Below are 23823 nucleotides of genomic sequence, written 5' to 3' on the forward strand. Positions count from 1 at the left end.
TTCCTTACCTGAATCAACCTTTTTCTCAGAGCCTACACATCTTCCCTCTCCTCCATCTAAAATGCTCTCTGTACCCAGCACGTGTGACTGGTGTTCTGTCTCAGTGTTCAGCCTTAGGCTAATTGTTAAGAAAGGCCCATTTCTATACTGTGTATCTATCCAGGGTTTCCCATGCCATGCCCGGTTCATGGACTGTCCCAGCAACCATCCCAGTTCAGTTTATAGTAGGTATACAAGGGTTCTCACGGTTTATTGATTACATATTTCTTCCACCATCTGAAAATACCTTGAGGGCAGAGACATGGCCTAGTCGAGTGTCTGCCACTTAGTAAGTACTTAATAAATATTTATGAATAGGTGAATTTACACTTTTTATTACGTCCATGCATGTGAAGAGTATCTCTTTAATCCTCTTGTATTCTATCATTCACCTAAGATCATAAGAATCTTGAAGGCAGGCACTGGTCTCTTTTGATGGTTTTAGCTGCCATTTTTATTTTGGCCTTACCTGTGTGTTCTTAGGAAACCAATATACTTATCTTCCCAATATACTGTGAATTTATGGAATATCTTGAAGTCCAGGAAGAAGCCAGCTCAATCATTCATTATTTTGTTCAGAGAGCTTCCTCTTGCCTTTCTTTCTTTTTTTTTTTTTTGTTTTGTTTTGTTTTAAGATTTTATTTATTTATCAGAGGGGGGGGGGAGAGCGAACACAGGCAGACAGAATGGCAGGCAGAGGCAGAGGGAGAAGCAGGCTCCCCGCCGAGCAAGGAGCCCGATGTGGGACTCGATCCCAGGACGCCAGGATCATGACCTGAGCTGAAGGCAGCTGCTTAACCAACTGAGCCACCCAGGCGTCCCTTCCTCTTGCCTTTCTGCAGACCCTTTCTCTTCATAATTACGTTTAGCTACCCTATGCTTTGCCTTCTGCTGGCATGATAGGAATTCTCCTCTTTCCTCCCACAGCCATGCTGTTTAACCCCCTTTGCGGGTGTAAGCAATTTCACCTCTCTGCAGAGCCGTCTTTCCACATAAATCACTCCCTTCATTTTCTTTCATTCTATCAGATGCTCTGTTCTGAACTGCCTTCTGCCTGGCAGCCTCACTTGGGTGGTGAGGTGTGTGAAGCTGCTCCCTACATTCAGTAGAGCCCTCATTGTGCTTGTGGGGAAGGGAAGATCTCCTTGCTTGCTTGGGGACACAATGAGCACCGTTCTGATGGACTCATATATCATCGGTCATGGCTGAAACCACAACACATCATCATCCTGAAGCTGATTTTCTGCTTCAGGTGACACCATTTTCAGGATACCACACACTTCCTTAGTTTGGTTTGAAATGCTCACTTTTCTCAAGGGCCCAATTTTGCATACATTTGTATATATTTTTTTCCATTTCTCTGGATGACACCCCACTTACACACATACACACATGCACACAAACAAACTCATGCACTCTTTCTGTGTATTAATGTAACCCCCCACCTCCAGATGTTGCTAGTGTTGCACCATCTTCCAATTAGGGACAATCTGCAGGTGTCATGTATCTGTCAGCCTTCAAAGTCAGTCTTGTGCTGGACTGAAATATTTCCATACTGGACACTATCTAAGGAGCTCCAATCCTCCCCAACTCTTCTGCAGATGCTCTCATATAGATTCTCCACCAATACATTATCAGCAAATATTAGCTCTAGCAGAGTTATTACTCTAGTTGAATTTTTCAACTATCTGAATCATAAAGTTCTCCCTTACATAATTTAGGGTCCTTGTTGATGCTCTAGAGTTGGCTGTATTTGTAACTCAGGAAATAACTGAGTAGTTAAAGCTTCCCAGGAGAACAGCTTTGTGCAATTTAAAATACCCTGGGAATTGAGCTGCAAATATTTCATTTTGTTTTGCCTCTTCTCCTTTCCTTTAAAAAATTCATTTGTTACTGGTCTTTGAATTTTCTAAAGCAAGTTCTTCTTTCCATTTTTCAAACTGGTATTATTAATATGTTTTGATGCATGTAAGGTTCCTAACCAATATTCAATTAACTCAATTTATATAAAAGGGCAAAGATATTCAAAAGCAAAAACAAAAATTTGAAAAGGAAATTCAAGGAAAATGCATATTGGAGCTTTAACATTCAACTCTGTCATCTTTATCAGGATTTCTTAAATTGAGTATTCTCTAGAAGGCCATTTTATTTTATTTTATTTTTAAATATTTTATTTATTTGAGAGAGAGAGAGAGAGAGAACGCACGAGAAGGGGAGGGTCAGAGGGAGAAGCAGACTTCCTGCTGAGAAGAGAGCCCGATGTGGGACTCCATCCCAGGACTCCAGGATCACGACCTGAGCTGAAGGCAGTCGCTTAACCAACTGAGCCACCCAGCTGCCCCTAGAAGGCCATTTTAAAGACAGGGGACATGTGTCGACAGAAACAAGATTTCAGGGATTCCCAGTAGTAACATTAGGTAAAAATAAATAAATAAATAAATAAGTGTGTCTGTCTATCTATCTATCTATCTATCTATCTAATTAGGTATAAATCCCTTAACCTTTAAACATTCACATGACTCTAAAATCTAAAATTATAAATCACATGCATATATAACCACTAAAATTAACAACATTAATTTAATGGAGCAGATGATGTTTTATTAAATTAATTTCCACGTTGCAATGTGAATATGGTACTGACTGCTGTCAGAGCATCAGTTTTGACTTCAGTACGTCCCATATGAATTCTCTTTGCACATCATTTCATTTCAACTTTAGAGAACCTTTGTTACTATTGTGGACCCTGACATCCTTTAGCTTTCTTTGGCAGAAATGTACTGCTGAAACCTAAGTCCACCTCTGTATTTTCTCATCAGCCTGAGGCAACAGAAGAAGTACTCTTTGATACCGTTGTAATAATAGACACAAATCTGAACATTTAAATCTAATTGTGGTCACCACTTGAAGAATAGGTATATATATATTTTTTCAGAATATTTTACAAATTAAAACACTAAATTAAAAAATAGAAGTAAAGAGCCTATGGATGTTGTGTATGTGTGCCTATCCTACAGAGACATGCAAACACACAAATATCTCCGAGGATATCTACTTCACCTTCTATAGGTTCTTTTTTTTTGCCCCCAAGCTTTATTGAGATATAATTGACTTATAATATTTTTAAGTTTGAGGTGAACAACATGTTGATTTGATGCACTTATTTATTGCAAATGATTACCACCTAGCAAAAGCTAACACCTCCATCCCATCACATAATTAACATATCTTATTTGTAGTGAAAACATTTAAAATCTACTCATAGCAACATTAAAATATATAATACCACATCATTATCTATAATCTTTGTGGGTTCTTTTGATACCAGTTTGAAAAATATTGTCTCACTTTTGATCATTATAAATATGTACTGATCACCTAATAGATGCCAGATGGACTCTGCGAGGGGCTGGTGATAAAACGAAGACCACTGACATGGTTCTGATCCATGTGGTGTACATAACCCAAGTGGGTAAAAAAAATCCAGTGTTGTACCTTCAATAAAGAAGTCCAGGATATTCTAAATTAACATTGCATTTACAAAAAGAGTGAGTGGAGGTTTAGAATGATTCATTTGTATTAGAGGTTAAACTCTATTCACTACTGTCTACTCATTAAGACAGAGAGGCATGCAAGGTATTTTAGGTATTATCCCAGTAAAAGGGGCAGACACTTTCTGGTTAACTTCAGTTTCTAGAAATGCCAGTTTTCAATTCTCTGAACACTAACATTTACAGAGTTAACGATGCAGGAGAGATTTAAACCAAATACATGGTTTAAAATCCTTGTTCTTGGGACACCTGGTTGGCACATTCGGTTGGGCCTCCAACTTTTGGTTTTGGCTCAGGTTGTGATCTCAGGGCCATGAGATTGAGCCCTGTGTCAGGCTCCAGCCGAGCGTGGAACATAAAGCTCTCTCTGCCCCACCCATCTGTGCTCCTGTGCCCATGTACTCTCTCTATCTCTTAAATAAATGAATAAATAAAATATAATACTTGTTCTCATTAATTAATTGATTGCTTGTTCTCTAGTCACCCATAATATCTAAATGTTCCTGCAGCTATTTGCGAATATAATTGAGATGTGACTTCTATTTTAAATTAGATGTGATTTTCAGACATGCATTGGATTGCATTCAGATTTAAGATTGTAAAAACTTCAGCATCTAGTATGCAGGTCCCAGAGAGCATTTCCTGACCCCTCTGTCTCAGATATGCTCCCAGGACCCATGGCATTCACCATTTCTTAACCTGCTTTGCTTTTACTCCTTGCCATTCTCTGAAACTAAGATGCTTATTTACTTATATGCTTTCATTGTCTCACTGGACATGGCTTCAAGGCCCATAAACTTTGTCTGTTTGCCAGCCAGCATTCTCGGTTCCTGGAACATAATCTAGTATACATTAAATATTGATTAAATATCTGTAATATGAATCATCATAGTTTTTTATATTGTATTTTCAGAGGCAAAATATAAAAACAAAAGCAAACATGAAGAACACGGACAAAAACCTTAAAGCTGGCTGATTTCACTTTTTAGGAAGATTTTATTATTTTGATTAAATTCCAAGTTGTCTCTTGTCTGGTTTCTTGAAGGCAGTGGTTCTTAAAGAGAAGTCCCCAGACCAGCAGGATGGATTTCACCTGGGAACTTAAACGTGCAGATTCTCAGCCCACTTCCAACCCACTGAATCAGAAGCACTAGGGAGCTGGACTCAGCAATCTGTGTTTCAAAGAGCTCTCGGAGTGAATCCAATGAATGAAGTTTGAGAACCACTGCTTGAAAACATGGATTTCCTTTATTTGTACCTCCTCCTCGAAAACAAAGCAAAATGACTCTCATCTTAATCCCATGTCCCATATTCAGTGGAGTCAGAGATGACAACTTTGCCTGCAAGATTCCTTTCCTCCAATGTTTTTTTGGGGGGGGCATTTCTTTGACCTTTCTGAGTATTTTCATTCTTCACAAATAGCTTGAGGTGGTTTAAGAATGTACAGAAGTCATTTCCAAGTATCTGTCCATAAATTTGTGGGAAAATGTTTAGATAATGCCAACCATCTCGTGCTGGCCTTATTACTTGGATTCTTGAGACACAAGCACTTTCTTCTCAAGGAGAAGACCACAACTCTTTTTTTTTTTTTTTTTTTTTTTTAAGATTTTACTTATTTATTTGACAGAGAGAGAGAGAGATCACAAGTAGGCAGAGAGGTAGGCAGAGGGGGGGCGGGGAAGCAGACTCCCCGCTCAGCAGAGAGCCCGATGCGGGACTCGATCCCAGGACCCTGAGATCATGACCCGAGCTGAAGGCAGAGGCTTAACCCACTGAGCCATCCAGGCGCCCCCTGCCCTTTTTTTTTTTTTTTTTAAGATTTTAGTAATTTATTTGTCAGACAAAGATCACAAGTAGGCAGAGAGGCAGGCAGAGAGAGAGGAGGAAGCAGGCTCCCTGCTGAGCAGACATCCTAATGTGGGGCTCAATCCCAGGACCCTGGAATCATGACCTGAGCTGAAGGCAGAGGCTTAACCCACTGAGCCACCCAGGTGCCCCTGAAGACCACCACTCTTAAGTGCAGGAATTCTACAGCAGGCTGCCTAGGTCTAAATTCCTTGCTCCAGTTGTACCAGCTGTTAGAGTCTGGAGCCTCTCTGCGTCTCAGTTTTTGATCTCTAAAGTGTGATAGTAATAGAATGTGTCTCAAAGGGTAGTTATGAGGATCAGGTGATTTAATATATGGAAAGTTCTTACTCTGTCCTAGGTAACTATAAGTACTATGTAATTTTAGACATTACAGTAGAGTTGTAATGAGTTCTATCTTATCAAGGAGCACTAGATAGGGTTTGTATAAAAGTAAGAATTTGAGAGACTTAAAAGAGTTTTCAAGAAATTAGAAAGTTGTCATTAATGTTTCTTAACTTTCTTCCTGGATGCCCTTATTTAACATAAAAATTTCTCCTCTGTGTGCTTCTGGTTAATGAGAGTCCAACACAGTCATAAACAGCAGGGAAGGAGTCAGGTTTGGAAGAGCACTTAAGCATTTTTTTAAAAAAATTCTTCTTCCTACTGTTCCCTGTTATGTTTCTTTCTTGTCCCTCAAATAATACCATTATTCTTACAAGTGTCTTTATCATTCTTTAGGTTCTAGGACCGCACAGACTCAATGAACCAGCTCTCTCCCATTCAGAGAGATAGATTTATCCATTTAGCCTCTATGTTCACTAATGAGGCCCAGGTTCAAGAGCAGGTAACTTGGGCCATAGATATGTCTAGGGTATGTCTACCCAAGGAGTACACAAGGCTTTCCAAGGGCTGTGTGGTAGGGCACTGAGAGTATGTTTTGCCTCTGGAGGATAGATTTTAACTGACCTATTTTAAAGTCAGTCCCTGGAAACCCCCCTGGTAATTTGAGCCAAGTTCCATGCACTCCAACTTGCAGTTGTAGATCTTATACACGCACTGAAAGGCTTTTTTGTTTTGTTTTGTTTTAATTAACTTATATTGTATTATTTGTTTCAGGAGTTCAGGACTGGGATTCATCAGTCTTACACAATTCACAACGCTCACCATAGCACATGCCCTCCCCAATGTCCATCACCCAGCCACCCTATCCCTCCTACCCCTCAGTTTGTTTCCGGGGATTAAGAGTCTCTTATGGTTTGTCTCCCTCTCTGGTTTCTTCTAGTTTCATGGAGCACAATGAAAGTTTTAAGAGAATGCATTCAGGATCTCAGATTTCCTAAATCAGTTGCCTGAGAAGGTGCTCGAAATTAAATTGTAATTCTGGTTCTCCTTTCAGACGGTTCCCACTTTCTAAGTTGTCCAGGAAAGAATTTACTTTTACTTTCATTGTCATTTACACCATCCAACTATTTAAAAAAAAAAAAAAAAAAAGGCTTCCCTTGGAAGGGGGCCCCACAAAAGGAAGCAGAAACATATATTTGTAATAAATTCATGGTAAAGCGATGCCTTGTCTACCTTGGAATGAGAGAGAGAGAGGGAGAGAGAGAGAGAGAGAAAGGTGTTTACTGGCAGAGGACAATGTGATTTGGCCTATTAAAATAAACAGCATTCAGTTTTACCTACCTTTCTGGCCGTATTGGGTTAAACTACGTGCTTCTAAGTAAAAGAGAAACGTATCTTTAATAGTCATTTGATAAGACCCGGTAAAATGTTAGCAGTATACTGTCCAGATATTGTGAAATTGAATAAATTTAATACTGAGTTACAAAGCCTTTTGCAAGTCAGGTATTTTTCAATTCATTGCTTTGAAAGAAATTGAAGGAGGAACTAATTGAATTGTCAGCTGTGAGATCATTAAAATAATTTTTGAAGCTGTATTACTGTGTGATTGTTGGCACACATCTTGGAAGGGGTTCAAAGAATTGAGTGGCACTGCTATACAAGATTCTCCCTTGCTTATGTGAACTAGGTTTTTCTCAAACAAAAACAGGAATCAAATGGGTCCTGAGCTCTATCTCATTCTAGCAGCAATGGTATTTATTCAAGGTACAATTTTAAAAAGCTTCATCTACTCTATTAAGTACTAGATTTCCAGTAAAAGTTTACTTTTTATGTTTAATTATACTTAAAAACATGGACAATATATTTATGTTGTTTTATCGATATTGTCCTTATAATGATAACTCATTCTAAAAGAAGATAGTATTACTCAGAGCTTTATGATCACAAGACATAAAAGAAATCTCAATTTCAATCTCTCTCTATATATTTGCAAATAAATATGAGAGCTGATCAATAGAAGATTTTTAAGTCTCAAATACTACATCAAGATAAAATCCTACAGAGGACATATTGGAAACACAAAAGTTAAGGTTTTAAAAAGGAACAATGCACATTTTATGACTAATTAAGAAGAGCTTGTTCATAAATTTTGAAACTAGACAATCAAATCACTATTGCATTTTAATTTTATTGAAAAAAAATGGATATATAAAGGAATATTGTGACAGTTTAACTTTAAATCTGAATATTCTCCACAGGCCAGTAATGTATCCTTTTAAATTAGATTTTAAAAATTATATCAACTTAAAAATGTGCAAGAGGTTACATAATTTAGCAAAATGAAAGCAACATATGTGTTTGTACCTTGTCACCTGAGTTTGTGTGGTCCTGAGGATTAGAAGGTGACTCTCTTTACTCTGTCCCAATTAACCATCCCCTTCTAAGCTTGCCAGTTCCTGGCATTGCACAATTAGAACTTCAATGTTAGGAGTTATTCAAACAGGGATTTGGTGTTTATGAAAACACAACTGTTATGAAGAAAGGTTGCACACTAACCCTTATCAATCATTTGCAACTGAGAGTAAATGAATGAACTTATCTTTTTTTTTTTTTTTGGTTCTGCTAATAAATGCTTTAGGAAATGTAGAGTGGGGAAGGTTCTTTAAGGCTTTTTGATCTTCATAAAGGAAATATCAAGTTGCTAGAGAAGGAAAAAAACTACATAGAGACTGAAGCTAGAGTTGCAAGATATGGAGGAAACAGCATGGCTTCTTTTTCTTTTTCTTTTTTTTTTTTATCACCATGACACACCTGTGAAGGTGGCAGTCACTCAATAATACTTGAATCATCATATTCTAATGGCAAATAAGGTTGGCCCCGAAACTACTGGTGTTTAGAGAAGTCTGTGTCAAGTTAAAAAGCAAAGAGACAAACAAACAAACTGATTCTAGGAATGTTAGTGTATGATTCTATTTCAGGTAAATAAATCAACACAGTCTTTACATATGTGAATATATGTATGTAAGGAGTGAGATGTGGAAGAAATAGCCAGAATGTTACCAAATTAAGGGCCTCATTTGTTCACATGTTTAATCATGCTTACTTCATTTTTGTAGTTTAAAAGACAGCAAATAAAAGTTAGAAGAGAAAAATTTCTTCTTGTCCTTTGAAAGCATCTATTTATCAGCCTAACCCCAAGGTTGCCAGGACCTGCTGACTGACAGGTGGACTTATGCATAAGACTTCTGGGATTGGAAGCTAGTATTATTTCTGTGTGCCATACCATCCAGGGAGAGTATTTTGCTAAACCGAGTGCTGTCCCCTTTCTCTTCTTCCTCTTCTTCGTCTTTTTTTTTTTTTTTTTAAGATTTTATTTTATTTGACAGAGAGAGACACGGGAGAGAGGGAACACAAGCAGGGGGAGTAGAAGAGGGAGAAGCAAGCTTCTTGCTGAGCAGGGAGCCTGACGTGGGGCTTGATCCCAGGATCCCGGGATCATGATCTGAGCCAAAGGCATCCACCAAATGACAGAGCCACCCAGGTGGTTCACACTTTTCCTCTTTCAACAGAAATTTGTTATTTTAGTGCTTCAGTATTATTCTGCTCCTATGGCCATTCAGGATGACCACCTTGTTAAGGGAAAACAGTATGTTCAAATGTGCTTGATCTCTCTCCTTCATTGCCAGCGTCCTTGGTGCTTTCATCACCTGAGCCTTGTCAAAAGGCTCTCTGCTTTCAGTCAAAATGGGATCAGAGGGGCACCTGGGTGGCTCAGTGGGTTAAGCCTCTGCCTTCGGCTCAGGTCATGATCTCAGGGACCTGGGATCAAGACCCTCATAGGGCTCTCTGCTCAGCGGGGAGCCTGCTTCCTCCTCTCTCTCTCTATCTACTTGTGATCTCTCTCTGTCAAATAAATAAAATCTTTAAACAAACAAACAAAAAGGAATCAGATTTGGTGAGATATGGCAATTTTTTTTTCTGTTTTTTCACGTGGAGGTGCTGGATTCATGTTCCTTGTGTCCTAAGGTGGGCCTCATACCTCTTTGCTAGAATGTCTGCAGAGACCGGCACAGGTATAATTGTACTTTCCTATTTGCCCAGATACTGCACTCAGGTTCAGACTAAAGCAACAAGTGGCAGGTGGGCGTATCTAGGGCCTTTAACTACACCCATCTTTGCAATCCACATTTATAAGGGATTCCCTTTTGTTTTCTTTTTCTTTCTCTCTTTCTCTTTCTTTCCTTTCCTTTTTTTTTTTTTTTTTTTTTTTAAGAGAGAGAGACAGTGAGAGTGAGCAGTGGGGACAGGCAGAAGGAGTAAGCAAGCTCCATGCCCAGCACAGAGCCCCATAGGAGGCTCAGTCTTATTACCCTGAGATTATGACCTGAGCTGAAACCAAGAATCAGACACTTAACCTATTGATTCGCCCAGGTGCCCCTCTTTTCTTTTCTTTTCACAGATTATAGGATCATGATGCACATATGCAAATTTTCTTTCTGACCAGCAGATGTATTTGTTTCTGCATTAAACTTGAAAGACTGCAAGTAATACATACCAAAAAAGAAATCCCATAGTTTCCAGTTGTAGGGAAGAAGGGATGTGAGGTTATGAGGGAATAAGAGGTTAGCTCTTTACCATGATGATGTCTGAGGTGACATCAGCTATATTATTCTCTTGGAGGGGGGTGGCCGTAAGAGGGAAAAGGAACACTAACTGACCACTTTCTTATTCTTTCTGCTGACATTTTTAGAGGTAGCCCTGACTTCCTCAAAAATTGTTGGGTTTCTAAGGTGAATTTTATCAATCCGTGTTATAAATCGTAGTTTGCAGGCTTTGGGTAGCTTAGGGGTACAAGGAGATTATGGATACTAGGGAGGGCTGGCAGTAAAAATGTTCACTTTTTGACTAACAACAAGTTAGGTATTTGCTTTTTGGATTATCTGTGACCTTATTTGAAATACTGATCTACTTTTCTCTCCCCTATGCCCCTGGGCCACTTCTCCCACAATGTGGTAAATGTACTCAAGAAATATAAACTAATTTTCATATAAGCCGAGGGGGAAAAATAAGATGGAAAGCAAATATACAGCAAAGATATTCACATAATATGTTCCTAAATCAAATAGGAATGATTTTATATCATCGGTTCTTCAAGATGATTCAGGCCACTGTTACCCTATATTTAGGAGGTTTCTTCAATAATTGATTGTTTCCTTTAACATTGGGTTATGTTGTTTCATTTAGTCTTCAAAATATAGCAACCACATTTCTAATACAATCTCTCAACACTCTCTTCTTTCCTCCCCACTTCCCTTTCTCAATGTTTCCCTTCCCCTTTTCCACCACCCCTCCCCTACGTCCCTCCTCTCCTTTCTCCACACCCCTCACTTACAGGTGTACCATAGATGACCGAGTCACCCGGGTGGCCTGGCTAAACCGTAGCACCATCCTCTATGCTGGGAATGACAAGTGGTCCATAGACCCTCGAGTGATCATCCTGGTCAACACTCCAACCCAGTACAGCATCATGATCCAGAACGTGGATGTGTATGACGAAGGCCCGTACACCTGCTCTGTGCAGACAGACAACCACCCTAAAACTTCCCGGGTCCACCTCATAGTGCAAGGTGAGTCACAGCTGGATCTGGGAGTTAGAGGTCTTGTCAATGATTGAAGGGAAGCATAATCTCAAACTTGGCTTTTACTCATGTATGAAGACATGAAAAACATTTTCCTCTATGGAACCCCAAGATTGAGTGTTATGTTTTGGATTCCTTCCCATCTGCTGGGTTCTTTACTAAGTACTGAATAGCTTCACAGTTTCTCAATTTTATCTTGGTCCTTCTGTTCTTATTAATAAATTGCTTGGCATGTGCTAGTTAAACTTTATTAAGTTATTTAGTACTCTGGAGTTGGACAAGAAATACTAAAAAATAGTATTGTGCCTTTTAGTTACCTTTCATAAGATTATTCCATAATAAGAGGTTAATAACATCGATGTGAAGTTATGTGCCTTGTGACTGGTTTTTGGATGGTTGCTGGGTGTGTGTGTTCCGGAAGGGATTCTGGGTGCTGTGGCCAAGTTCTCCCTGGCATGGACGCTGGATCTTTGCATCTCTTTAGCCTCACAATGGAGCTGAGATTAAGGAGGATATTAATCAAAATGCTATCTCCAGGTCAATGTCAGAAATACATTAATAAAGTTTTTTGAAAGGGGAGATGTTTTCTAACATCGTCCCGCATTCTCCCTTTAAAAAAAAATCTGTGTCAGTGTACCCAAGCATATTATTCAATAGTTTTTCATTAGAATTTCACAATGTAGGGAAAAAAATAAGGGTGAGAAATGGCAGATTCCCAGATATCAACTATCAAATATTAAGAATTAAAAATACATTCAGGTAACAACTGTGAGAATTTGGGAGCCATTTTAAAACAAGGCAGCAATACAAATGGACTTATTTTAAACTGTCCTGCCTAACCTCACTCCCCCATCTCCCTCATCACCATGTAAAGCAGTTTCTGTCAGGTTTTGACTCATGGTAGCAATGAAGTGCTAAGGAGACTACTTCCCACGCCCAGTGCCATAGCCTTCCTCCACTAAAGGAGAGGGTTGGGTAGACTTTTCTCACTGTTTCCACAACTGACCTGTTGGAGTCAACCCTGAGCTCTCCTCAGTGTTTGAATGAGTCCTTGGGTATGATTCAGTCTTTAGTAAGTGCCTTTTATTAGATCCCATCTGCAGTAGATTCAACTTTTTTTCTTTTTTCAAATTGTAAAATGTGTGTGGCATCTTGGCTTAGTTCATGTGGATCCCCTCACCCTTGCCTTACTAAAGAATATAATTTTTCTAATTTCTGTTAGTTTCATGGAAAGTTTCAGTATAGATTCATGTTTTGTTGTTGTTGTTGTTGTTGTTGTTTTATACTTTAATCACTTGTAGAATTCAGGATAGATATCCTTTTCTTTTGGCTAGAAGAGCTCTTTACCAGATCTCCAGTTCTGTGGGGCCATTTGTAACAGCTTGTTCCAGACCAAAGATCAGTCTTCTGCAGCTCTGTTCCCCATCCAGACCCTGGTGATGCCATATTGCTTGAAGCCCAATCTCAGTTCAGCCTTCCAGCCCTTCTCTCATCTCTGAGGGCTTTCAGATGCCCACATCAGCCTGCATATGACAGATGTCTGTACACTCCGCTGTTTCCATTCTCCATACATGTCCCACCCAGGGGTGTATGGCTTGGTGATGATCTCTGCTTTGGAGCTACAAGACGGCTTGCCATCTGGAGATAAAGACAACTGTCATGCCTGTTGCTTCTTCTCAGAGGCTGGTAGAGGCACTTGGTGAGATCAGTTATCTGAGATGAGCTGGAATGTCTGTTGAAAGTTCCTGGGGTGCAGAAAACAAGGGGGTGTGAGTTCTCACTACCCCGCCTGCCACCTGGGCTTGGCTCCAGAGGAGCTGAAATTCTCAGCATTGAACTGACGCCTCCGTGGCACCTTCGTGGCCTTGACAGCAAAGTTATCTTCAAATTCAGGAAATGCAGCACTGAAATAAAAAAGAACTGTCAGGCACTGTACAGAAACAGACTCAAACAGAACAAGGCTATCACTTTTCAGGAAATAAGACAGATTGTGTAAGCATGTCAAAGTCAATACAGGCCATAAAGGGCTAGTGATGTAGAGCTTCAGGGATAATGTGCTTCATAAGGCCCTTGGAGCAATTCCTTGGGATGGATATGGAAGTCAGTGGGGTCTCCCTGTGGGTCTCATAGGTTTGAGTCAGAAAGCGTCTGAGAACAGGCAAGAGCAGAGCAGTGGAGTGACTTCAATTTCAGAGGTCAGTTCCTCACAGTCTCTACATTTCAGGCCAAGTGACTATTGTAGCTCTGGGTGGCTGAGGAGGCCTGTGAAATCAAGTGCAGAAGATCAGGAAAGGTGGGGGTGAAAGGAGACAACCTTCCCTTGGAAAACTCAGCAGATGGTCTTTCCATTTACTGAGAGGTAAAAGGAGGGCACGCAGGGAGCTGCATTATCTTCTGTCTTGTTTAGCAATGGAGCAACTTATTCTTTCATTGGAGACCAGTTGAATTTCTAGTAGGTGGAAACAGAGACCCCACTGCTCAATTAGAAAGAAGTCTAAGAGTCCTTCTTCTTCCCAGCACCTATTGGCTTTTGTCCAGTCTATAGATTAATTTTTCAGACTTAGTGTTAGTTCAGGTTAGATAAAGATAATGAAAGTTTCCTAATCCTCTTAAAGAAGATTTATCTGACTGAGTAGAAAGCTTTTGGAATACAATAAGGCATGTATAAAACTGAGGCCTAATCTTGCCTTTAATTTCAAACTGCTGATGGGTATTGATTTTGCAATGAGAAAAACTGAAAAATTTCCGAGCTGCAACTTGTCTGTTTAGAGAGAGAAAGAGAGAGAGAGAGAGAAGGGTGTTTATTTATCTTCTGTCCATTTGAGGATGCTAGAATCTCATCACTTCTGCCAACCAAGTGCCATTAGCAGAAGGGAGAGCAATCCCACAGGGTCCTGGCTTTGTCGCTCCCTGCTGCTGCAGTGTGAGGAACTCAGATATGCTCTGTCACTAACCTCGGAGCCTGTCCTTTGCTGTTTTATAAGGTGGCCTTTGCCACATATCTGATGGGATTAATTTCCAAGTTTTCTTCTTGAGAGAAGCTGTGTTTAAAAAAAAAAAAATTATCACTGATTCTCAAGACACATTTGGCCATGGAGGAGATAATTTTAAAGCCCCATGTGAATATGTATGATAATGTGACCGGGACTGTGTACCTAGGTTTTAAGAAAATCCAGAGCAAGAGAGAAATGTTTCTGTGGATCCAGATTAGCCAGGTAGGAAAATCAACCTGGCAGCCCTGTATAGCCTGAATAATAGGGAATATGTTACTACCATCACTGAAAAGCTGAGACTTGAGTGGGCTGTAGGTCTACTTATGGAGATGGAGAAGGTTCCTCCAGGAGATAGTGTCCAAAGGAAATTGGGAGGATTAATCTTAATTCCTTGAAAGAGGAAGGATTAAAAGGATATCACCTACCTTTTTGAGTCTGGGGAAATGCTGAAGACCTGGCTAGTAATTATTAGGCACAGAATTAGGATCCTGTGCCACCAGGATGGGATGCTAGATTTAGGGATAAGGAAGTCACAGACATTACACAGGTCCTATAGAGCTAAGGTGTAACTCAGGATCAGATGAGTTATATTTGAGATTCATCGTGAATCTTCTAGAAGGAGAGTAGGTAAGATTTTTGAGATTAACTCTTCCTACACAACTGCAGGGACCATAGTTTATATATCTATTCCCAGCACATAACACGCTGTGTGGGGCATACTGGGCATTCAGCAAATGTTTGAAAAATGAATGGAGGGACAGATTGATACAGCAAATGAAATGGCAAACGTAGGCAGTGACCATAAAGCCCCTTCAAGCAAAAGAGGAGGGGGAATGAGTCAAACACTGTCCAGATGACTTGGAGTGGGCAGTAATTGGGAACAGTTCCCTGGAGGGATGAGGGTCTTCAGTGTGACAAGTTAAGAGATACACCAGGGATAACATGCATTTATTTAGCACTCCACAGCACTGGTCACAATCTTTGTCTCATTTGACCCTTAAAACAAGCCCTGGGAGGCTGCAGTGCAGTGACTGTTCTCTTCATTTTGCAAATTAGATAACTACAGCTCATGGAGGTTAAGAGAGCAGCCAGGGCCCCTGGTGAGTAAGTAACAGAGCTGGAGCTTGAACCATGGCCATAGGACTCTGAGATCAATGTCTCCAGTGGACTCCAACACATCCTCTCCCAAGTGTATCTAAGGTTAGTTCTCAAATTCAGATCCCAGGGAAATTTTCAGTTATCTTTTCTTCTTCCCCCCCCTTTCCCCTGCTACTGATATTGCATTGCAGCAGAAATTGAGGACAAAGCGTAAGAAGAAAATTAGCAGTGGGGGTGGGTTGCCAGTGCTGCAATAAATGGTGTAGAGAGGCAGAGAGAGGCAAAGAAGAAGATAATTAATTTACTAGTAGCTCATCCCTCCAGGGATACACGTTTTAAATGTTACCTCTTTATCCTATGTAAGTACTGAAAACTCTGCCCCTCTGAGAATTCAGTATCTAATTGTGATTCTAATTGTCATGAAGTCTTCAGGACTCTGAAACTCCATGGATATCCTTGTGTGGCCATGGCTGCTGTCCTTGTCCAGGATAGACTGGCAAGAAGATAAACTGGCTATTTCCTCCTTGGATTTTGACTTTGTCTGCCTGCTCTCTTGGCTAGTTCAGAAATCCATTTACTACCAGGTATTTATTTTCATGGATTCGACTCCTCTTGCTCAGCCTGATTGTATGCAAATGGCTAGAAATAATGAATTATGTTTATTCCTTACATCAGAGACTCTAAAACAAGCTCGTGCAATTTCTGTGTCTGCAAAAGACTTTGAGTCTTTGAACCTGGAGTCCATTCAGGTGAGACGGTTTGGTACCCAACATAGAGTTTAGAAGGTGGAGAAGTCTGATCTGCCAACCAGTCCAGCCCTAGATTCTGCTGAGCACCAGTCAACTTCTGCATTGGGCACATACAGCATAAACCTTAGTTCAGTTGATCCTTGCACCATCCCAACAATGTCTACATCAGATTCACATTGTAAAAATAAGGAACCTGAGGCTTAGAGAGATTAAAACTTTGCCCAGAGATGATGGCACTATTACATGCTTTAAATTCCCTTCACTCAATTTGTCTCTGTAAAACAGCTATCAAAATACAAATAAAGTACTTTGAGTCATCTCTTTTGATTATTCTTCACAACAGCCCTGGGAGACAGAACAGAAAGTCACCACATTCTAGGGTTCCTGGGTGGCTCAGTTGGTTAAGAATCCAGCTCTTGATTTTCGCCCCTCATCTGCTGGGCTCCACACTCAATGGAGAGTCCACTTGAAATTCTCTCTCTCCCCTTCTTCCTCTGCAACCCCCCACTTTCAATCTCTCTCTAAAAAAAAAAAAAAAAAAAAAAAGCCACCACATTCCAAGAAAAGAAATTGAGATTCAGCGTTGAAATCATTTGTCCCAATTCGAGTTGCCATGCCTTCAGGCCTGGTGATGTGATTCTAGATCCTGTATGTTTGCACACCAGACTGCTAACTCCTAGTTAAACAAAAAGGGCAGGTAAATGTTACTATTTGTGAGAAATAGAACAAGTTATGATGTGCTGCTAAGAAGAGTGGACACCCTGGAGTCTTGCTGGCAATGCTGAGGCCAGGGGACCAGGGAGCAGATGGGCCAGGCACCGGTAGAGTGTTTCCAGCGGGCAGGGGAGGCAGGTCTGCCCACAGGTAACAGTTTTGCCAAGGACTAACCTATTTTCAGATCTTCCTTTGCAACTAACCTCTTTTTTTCTGCTATTTTCTCCTCTTCTCCCAAATATTACAGTCATTTAAATTAACATGTGTAATTTGGGGCCTAAAGAGAAGCAGGCATTCAACCTGAAATAAATTTAATTTATTCAGCCTCTATTTTAAATTATAATCGCATTTCTTCTTCACAGAGGCAGGGTGGAAAAGTGGAAAAGAACATGACGGGGCATCAAAAAACCCATTTTCCAGCCTGAGTTCTGTTCCTGACATCGAGGCCTGAATTTGTAGGATGTTCCCTTCCTGGTTTCTTATCCCGAGGTGATGAATAAAATGCAATGTACTTGATTTTATTTAGGTACACATATGCATACCTTGATCTTATACATTATTCAAATGTATATTTTTGCATTTGAAAGTAAGGTTCTGCAAAAGGGTCTATAAGCTTCAAATTCTATGCATATGTGCAAATAAAGCACATAGGCCAAAGGGTCTGTAGTACAAAATAAGTATGAGTCTTTCTCCAGACTTTGTTTTGTTGGTTTTGAAATGGAAGTGTCAAAGAAATGGCAAGGAAGTCCTTTCTAGTTATTACATTTTATGATTTATTAATGTAATTTCTCTGGAGGATTTTTGTATAGTCAAGTATCTCGGCTTTCACCCACTGATGGGGAAATCAGAGGGTTTACTCTTAGTCTCCTTCTCATTCTTATTTTCTTCAGAGCCCTTAAGATTTGAAGTCTTCTTGCTAACACCATTTTTAGTGGTTACTCTGAGCTTTCACCCACACTGGTAGTGGCTCCCTTTTCCGTTACGGAAGGTAGGAAAGAAAGACATCCTCTCCTTCCCTGTTCCACTCTGACATTGGTAGCCTCTGCAAACCACATCAAATATTGTTAAACATGCTAACATTCTTAATTTTGGGGTTGGGTAAACTGAGAAGGCCACTACAACTTAAAGGGAACCGGGAATGAAGTTGTTGCCCTCAGAATGCCCCCATCACCTAATAAAGGAAGGTTCTCAAGACTCACATTCCACCAGAGGGGTATCCCCACACTGGCTTCCAGCACACATTCTTGCCTCAAGATTGGAATGAGGCGCACACTCCCCACTCTCCATTCTAAGATCCTATCTCTTCCAGTCTTCAGATTGGGTCACTCAACTCTAACCTGAATGTGACAGCCATGTAGCTGGGATAGAATTCATGTTCACTCTACCCACTCTACCTCTCATGTGTGATTAGTAACAAAACAATCAAGCACACATTCTGTAAAAAAGAATATTTCTCCTTTTATCAGTCCCTACTCTTTTTGTTGTAGGGAGAAGTATGGGGCTTTGTTCAGCTCTGTTTAGAAACTAATATTATCTTGCACACACACACACACATACACAACAACACAGTCAAACATGCTTGCACAGACAGTTTTCACAGGTTTTATGGCTATTTCTTCTGTGGCCTGTGGAGTTCCATTCCATCCACCATTAAATATATAGGTCCAACCTCTCTCTAGAAGGAAATGGGGGGGGGGGATATGTAACTCTAATAATAAGAACAATTCCTTCTGTAACTCTAATAATAAGAACAAGGAAGAGTTAGATTTTCCAAGGGGAATGAGACCAAGCAAAATTTGATGTTGAATGCACACATTGTCAGAGCTAGAGGTGGTTTAACCAAGTCTGCCAAGGGGTTAACATTTTCAGTTGAGACACCTGGCTTTAAAATTGTGTGGGTTTAGGGGCACCTGGATGGCTTAGTCACTTAAGCATCTGACTCTTGGTTTTGGCCCAGGTCATGATATCAGGGTCCTGAGATCAACCTCACATCAGACTCAGCTCAGTGAAAAATCTGCTTGTCCCTCTCCCTTTGCTCTAACCCCAACTGTCTCACTCTCTCTCTCAAATAAATAAATAAAATCTTTAAAAAATAAAAATAATAAAAGTATATGGGCTTGTATTGAGGCAAAGGCAAGAGACTTACACATGATCTAAGATGGTGCCACTCCTGGCACCTAGCTTGGTGACATACAGAAGCCAGAAACAGAAGTGGAAGGGTCTGGGGCTGTCATCTGCCTTATTTTTAATAGAATTAAATAAATGGAACAGTCATAAAGCCTGTTCTCAAAAATCATCACTGATGTGGAGATAGAGGAGAAAATGAAATGCCTGTTATATTCTACTCAATTTACATGGTGATCTCAGCTCATTTCCTAAGAGTCTGGTCTGTCAATAGCTCAAGTAAATACAAAGATATCTTTCCTGTCGTGAGCAGAGGAAGCAATCACATTTTAGAAGAAGGTAAATTATTAATGTTCTTAAATTCCCCTAACAGAGTAAAGTTCTTCGTGACCCTTGTATAGTCAGGATCCTACATAAGGTTTCAAATTTCACCACCTACAAGATTAGTCACAGCTTAGCCTCAGAGTAATCCAGATGAGTGATGTTTTCCTAGATGCAGCATAGGTACACATATTTGGAGAGACTGACTTGTAGTCCAAACCTGGAGTTGAGTCCCTGGTTAACAGGGTTTACCTCAGACACACAGTCTTAGCAAAAATAACTCTCCTTGGTACTTATATCAGTTCAGCTTTCTCATAAAGGTATCAAAGAGCCTTCAACTATTTACTCACTAGTAATTTTCCTCTATAGGTATAGAAAATGAAGAGTTATAGAAGTGAACTAAAATAATTGCTTTTTAAACAATTATTTATAATTGTTATAATTATATTGTCCTATTTTATAATATATTATATTGTTATAATTGTTTTATAAGAAAAACAATGATTGCTTTTTAACAATCGCAAATCATGGCTGTCATACATGAGTCCCTAGAATGGCAGTTCATTTTACCAACACGGTCCAATTCTGTTTTCCAGTTAGCCCCAGAAGGTGGAATGTATTTTTCTACTTTGTTGAATGGGGAAATGAAGTTTCAGAAAGGCTAAGGAAGTTGCCTTATGTCACCAGGTGATAAGGGGGGAGCTATGATTTCAGCTGTGCTTACTCTATAGGCAGAGCCCACATTGTACCTCCACGTGGAACTTCCTCTTGATTCCATCTCTTTTCTATAGGCAGGCCAGCCTGCCACCACAGGGCATTTTTAATACACAAGCTCTCCTGGCCAGGTTGTTTCTGGTTGAAGGATTTCAGTCTAGTGTCTCTGCAGTTAGGATCTCTCCTGCTTATACCTTTTTCTCTCCTTCTATTTGTCTTAGTAAGTACAATATCCTTCTTAAAATAAATATCAGGTTTATATCACCCTGCTAAATTGAAATTCCTGGTTTTTAATTGTTTCCATAATTCCTGTGTCCAGTTTCTGCTTCTTTCCAGAACTCTTCATTTGGGCATCTGTAGATGTCTTTGTTTGTCCCATGTTGCGCTTAGCTTTTTTATTCAAAAACTGCTTCCTCCTCTTTTAGTTCACATTCCTATTCATGCACATACAATCCTTGTATAAAACTTTTGCTAGAGGTTTTTTTTTTTTTTTTTATGAAACCTTTCTTTTCTTTTCTTTATTTTCATTTCTTTTATTAACATATAATGTATTATTTGCCCCAGGGGTACAGGTCTGTGAATCATCAGGCTTACACATTTCACAGTATTCATCATAGCACATACATACAATGTCCATAACCCAGCCACTCTATCCTTACCTCCCCACCCCACAACAACCCTCATTTTGTTTTGTGAAATTGTCTCTTATGGTTTGTCTCCATCTCAACCCCACCTTGTTTGATTTCTTCCTTCCCTACCCACCCACAATCCCTTGCCCTGCCTTTCAAATTCCTCATATCAGAAAGATTGTATGATAATTGTATTTCTCTGATTAACTTATTTTGCTCAGCATAATACCCTCTAGTTCCATCCACATCATTGCACATGGCAAGCTTTCATTTCTTCTGATGGTTGCATAGTAATCCATTGTATATACATATACGACATCTTTATCCATTCATCTGTTGATGGACATTTAGGTTCTTTTCATAGTTTGGCTATTGTGGACATTGGTGCTATAAACATCCCCTTCGGATCACTACATTTGTATCTTTAGAGAAAACACCCAGTAGTGTAATTGCTGGGTCATAGGGTAGCTCTATTTTCAACTTTTAGAGGAACCTCCATACTGTTTTCCAGAGTGATTGCACCAGCTTGCATTCCCACCAACAGTGTGGGAGGGGTCCCTTTTCTCCACATTCTGGCTAACAACTGCCCTTTCCTGACTTGTTAATTTTAGCCATTCTGACTGGTCTGGGGTGGTATCTCATTGTGGTTTTGATTTGTATTTCTCTGATGCCGAATGATGTGGAGCATTTCTTCATGTCTCTGTTGGCCATTTGGATGTCTTCTTTGCAGAAATGTCTGTTCATGTCTTCTGCCCATTTCCTGATTGGGTTATTTGTTCTTTGGGTGTTGAGTTTGAGAAGTTCTTTATGGATTTTGGATACTAATCCTTTATCTGATATATCATATGCAAATATCTTCTCCCATTCTGTCAGTTGTCTTTTGGTTTTGTTAACTGTTTCCTTTGCTGCGCAAAAGATTTTGATCTTGATGAAGTCCCAATGGTTCATTTTTGCCCTTGCTTCCCTTGCCTTTGGCAATGTTCCTAGGAAGAAGTTGCTGCGGCTGAGGTCAAAGAAGTTGCTGCCTGTGTTCTCCTCAAGGATTTTGTTGGATTCCTTTCTCACATTGATCCATCCCTTCATCCATTTTGAGTCTACTTTTGTGTGTGGAGTAAGGAAATGGTCCAGTTTCATTCTCCTGCATGTAGCTGTCCAATTTTCCCATTTATTGAAGAGACTATATTTTTTCCATTGGACTTTTTTCCTGCTTTGTCAAAGAGTAGTTGACCATAGAATTGAGGATTTATTTCTGGGCTCTCTATTCTGTTCCATTGATCTATGTGTCTGTTTTTGTTCCAGTACCATACTGTCTTGATGATTACAGCTTTGCAATAGAGCTTGAAGTCTGGAATTGTGATGTCACCAACTTTGGGTTTCTTTTAAAGATTATTTATTTATTTGTTTGTTTGACAGAGAGATTGAGATTACAAGTAGGCAGAGAAGCAGACAGAGATAGAGGGGGAAGCAGGCTCTCTGCTGAGCAGAATACCTGACTCGGGGCTCACTCCCAGGAACCTGGGACCATGACCTGAGCTGAAGGCAGAGGCTTAACTCACTGAGCCACCTAGACATCCCTGGTTTTCTTTTTCAACATTCTTCTGGCTGTCCGGGATCTCTTCTGGTTTTATATGAATTTTAGGATTATTTGTTCCACTTCCAGGTATTTTGATAGGGATGATTGCATTAAATGTGTAGATTCCTTTAGGTAGCATAAATATTTTCACAGTATTTGTTCTTCCAATCCATGAGCATGGAACATTTTTCCATTTCTTTGTGACTTCCTCAATTTCTTTTATGAGTATTCTATAGTTTTCTGAGTACAGATTCTTTCCTTTGGTTAGATTTATTCCTAGGTATCTTATGGTTTCTAGATGTGATTGTAAATGGGATCAACTCCTTAATTTCTTTCTTCTTTCTTGCTGTTGGTGTATAGAAATGCAACTCATTTCTGTGCATTGATTTTATATCCTGACACTTTACTCAACTCCTGTAAGAGTTCTAACAGTTAAGGAGTGGAGTCATTTGGGTTTCCACTTTAAGTATTATATCATCTGCAAAGAGGGAAAGTTTGACTTCTTCTTTTCCAATTCAGATGCCTTTCATTTCTTTTTGTTGTCTGCCTGCTGAGGCTAGAACTTCTAGTACTATGTTGAATAGCAATGGTGATAGTGTGCATCCCTGCCATATTCCTGACCTTAGGTGAAAAGCTCTCAGTTTATCCCCATTGAGAATGATATTCGCTGTGGGTTTTTCATAAATGGCTTTGATGATATTGAGGTATATACCCTCTATCTCTACACTTTGAAGAGTTTGATCAAGAATGGATGCTGTACTTTGTCAAATGCTTTTTAGGCCTCTATTGAGAGTATCATATGGTTCTTGTTCTTTATTTTATTAATGTATTGTATCACATTGATTGATTTGCAAATGTTGAACCAACCTTATAATCCAGTAATAAATCCTAATTGTTTGTGGCGAATAATCCTTTTTTATGTACTGTTGGATCCTATTGACTGGTATTTTGGTGAGAATTTTTGCATCTGTGTTCATCAAGGGTATTGGTCTGCAATTCTTCTTTTTGATAGGGTCTTTGTCTAGCTTTGGGATCAAGGTAATGCTGGCCTTATAAGATGAGCTTGGAAGTTTTCCTTCCATTTCTATTTTTTGGAACAGTTTCAGAAAAATAGGTATTAATTCTTTAAAAGTTTGGTGGAATTCCCTTAGGAAGCCATCTGGCCCTGGGCTCTTGTTTGCAGGAGATTTTTGATGACTGCTTCAATCTCCTTACTGGTCGTAGGTCTGTTCAGGTTTTCTACTTCTTCCTGGTTCAGTTTTGGTAGTTTACATGTCTCTAGGAGTGCATCCATTTCTTCCAGATTGTCAAATTTGCTGGCATATAGTTGCTCATAATATAATCTCGTAATTGTTCATATTTCTTTGGTTTCATTTGTGATGACTCCTCTTTCAATTATGATTTTATTAATTTGCGTCCTTTCTCTTTTATTTTGGTAAGTCTAGCCAAGAGTTTGTCAATCTTATTAATTCAAAGAATCAACTCCTAG

General features: G+C 39.6%; 1 protein-coding gene across 6 annotated transcripts in view; it reads left to right on the forward strand.

Moving 5' to 3' along the window:
• The window catches only part of OPCML (opioid binding protein/cell adhesion molecule like), a 1096764-nt gene that overhangs the window by 851004 nt on the left and 221937 nt on the right, over window positions 1-23823 (forward strand). For all 6 annotated transcript variants that reach the window (XM_004763940.3, XM_004763944.3, XM_004763938.2 and 3 more), the window contains one exon: window positions 11175-11407. In XM_004763940.3, the coding sequence (XP_004763997.1) occupies window positions 11175-11407 (233 nt within the window). The remainder of the gene's footprint in view (window positions 1-11174; window positions 11408-23823) is intronic.

The sequence above is a fragment of the Mustela putorius genome, unplaced genomic scaffold (genome assembly GCF_011764305.1).
Source record: "Mustela putorius furo isolate JIRA1106 unplaced genomic scaffold, ASM1176430v1.1 tig00000460_pilon_pilon_pilon, whole genome shotgun sequence".
Classification (NCBI taxonomy): Eukaryota; Metazoa; Chordata; class Mammalia; order Carnivora; family Mustelidae; genus Mustela; species Mustela putorius.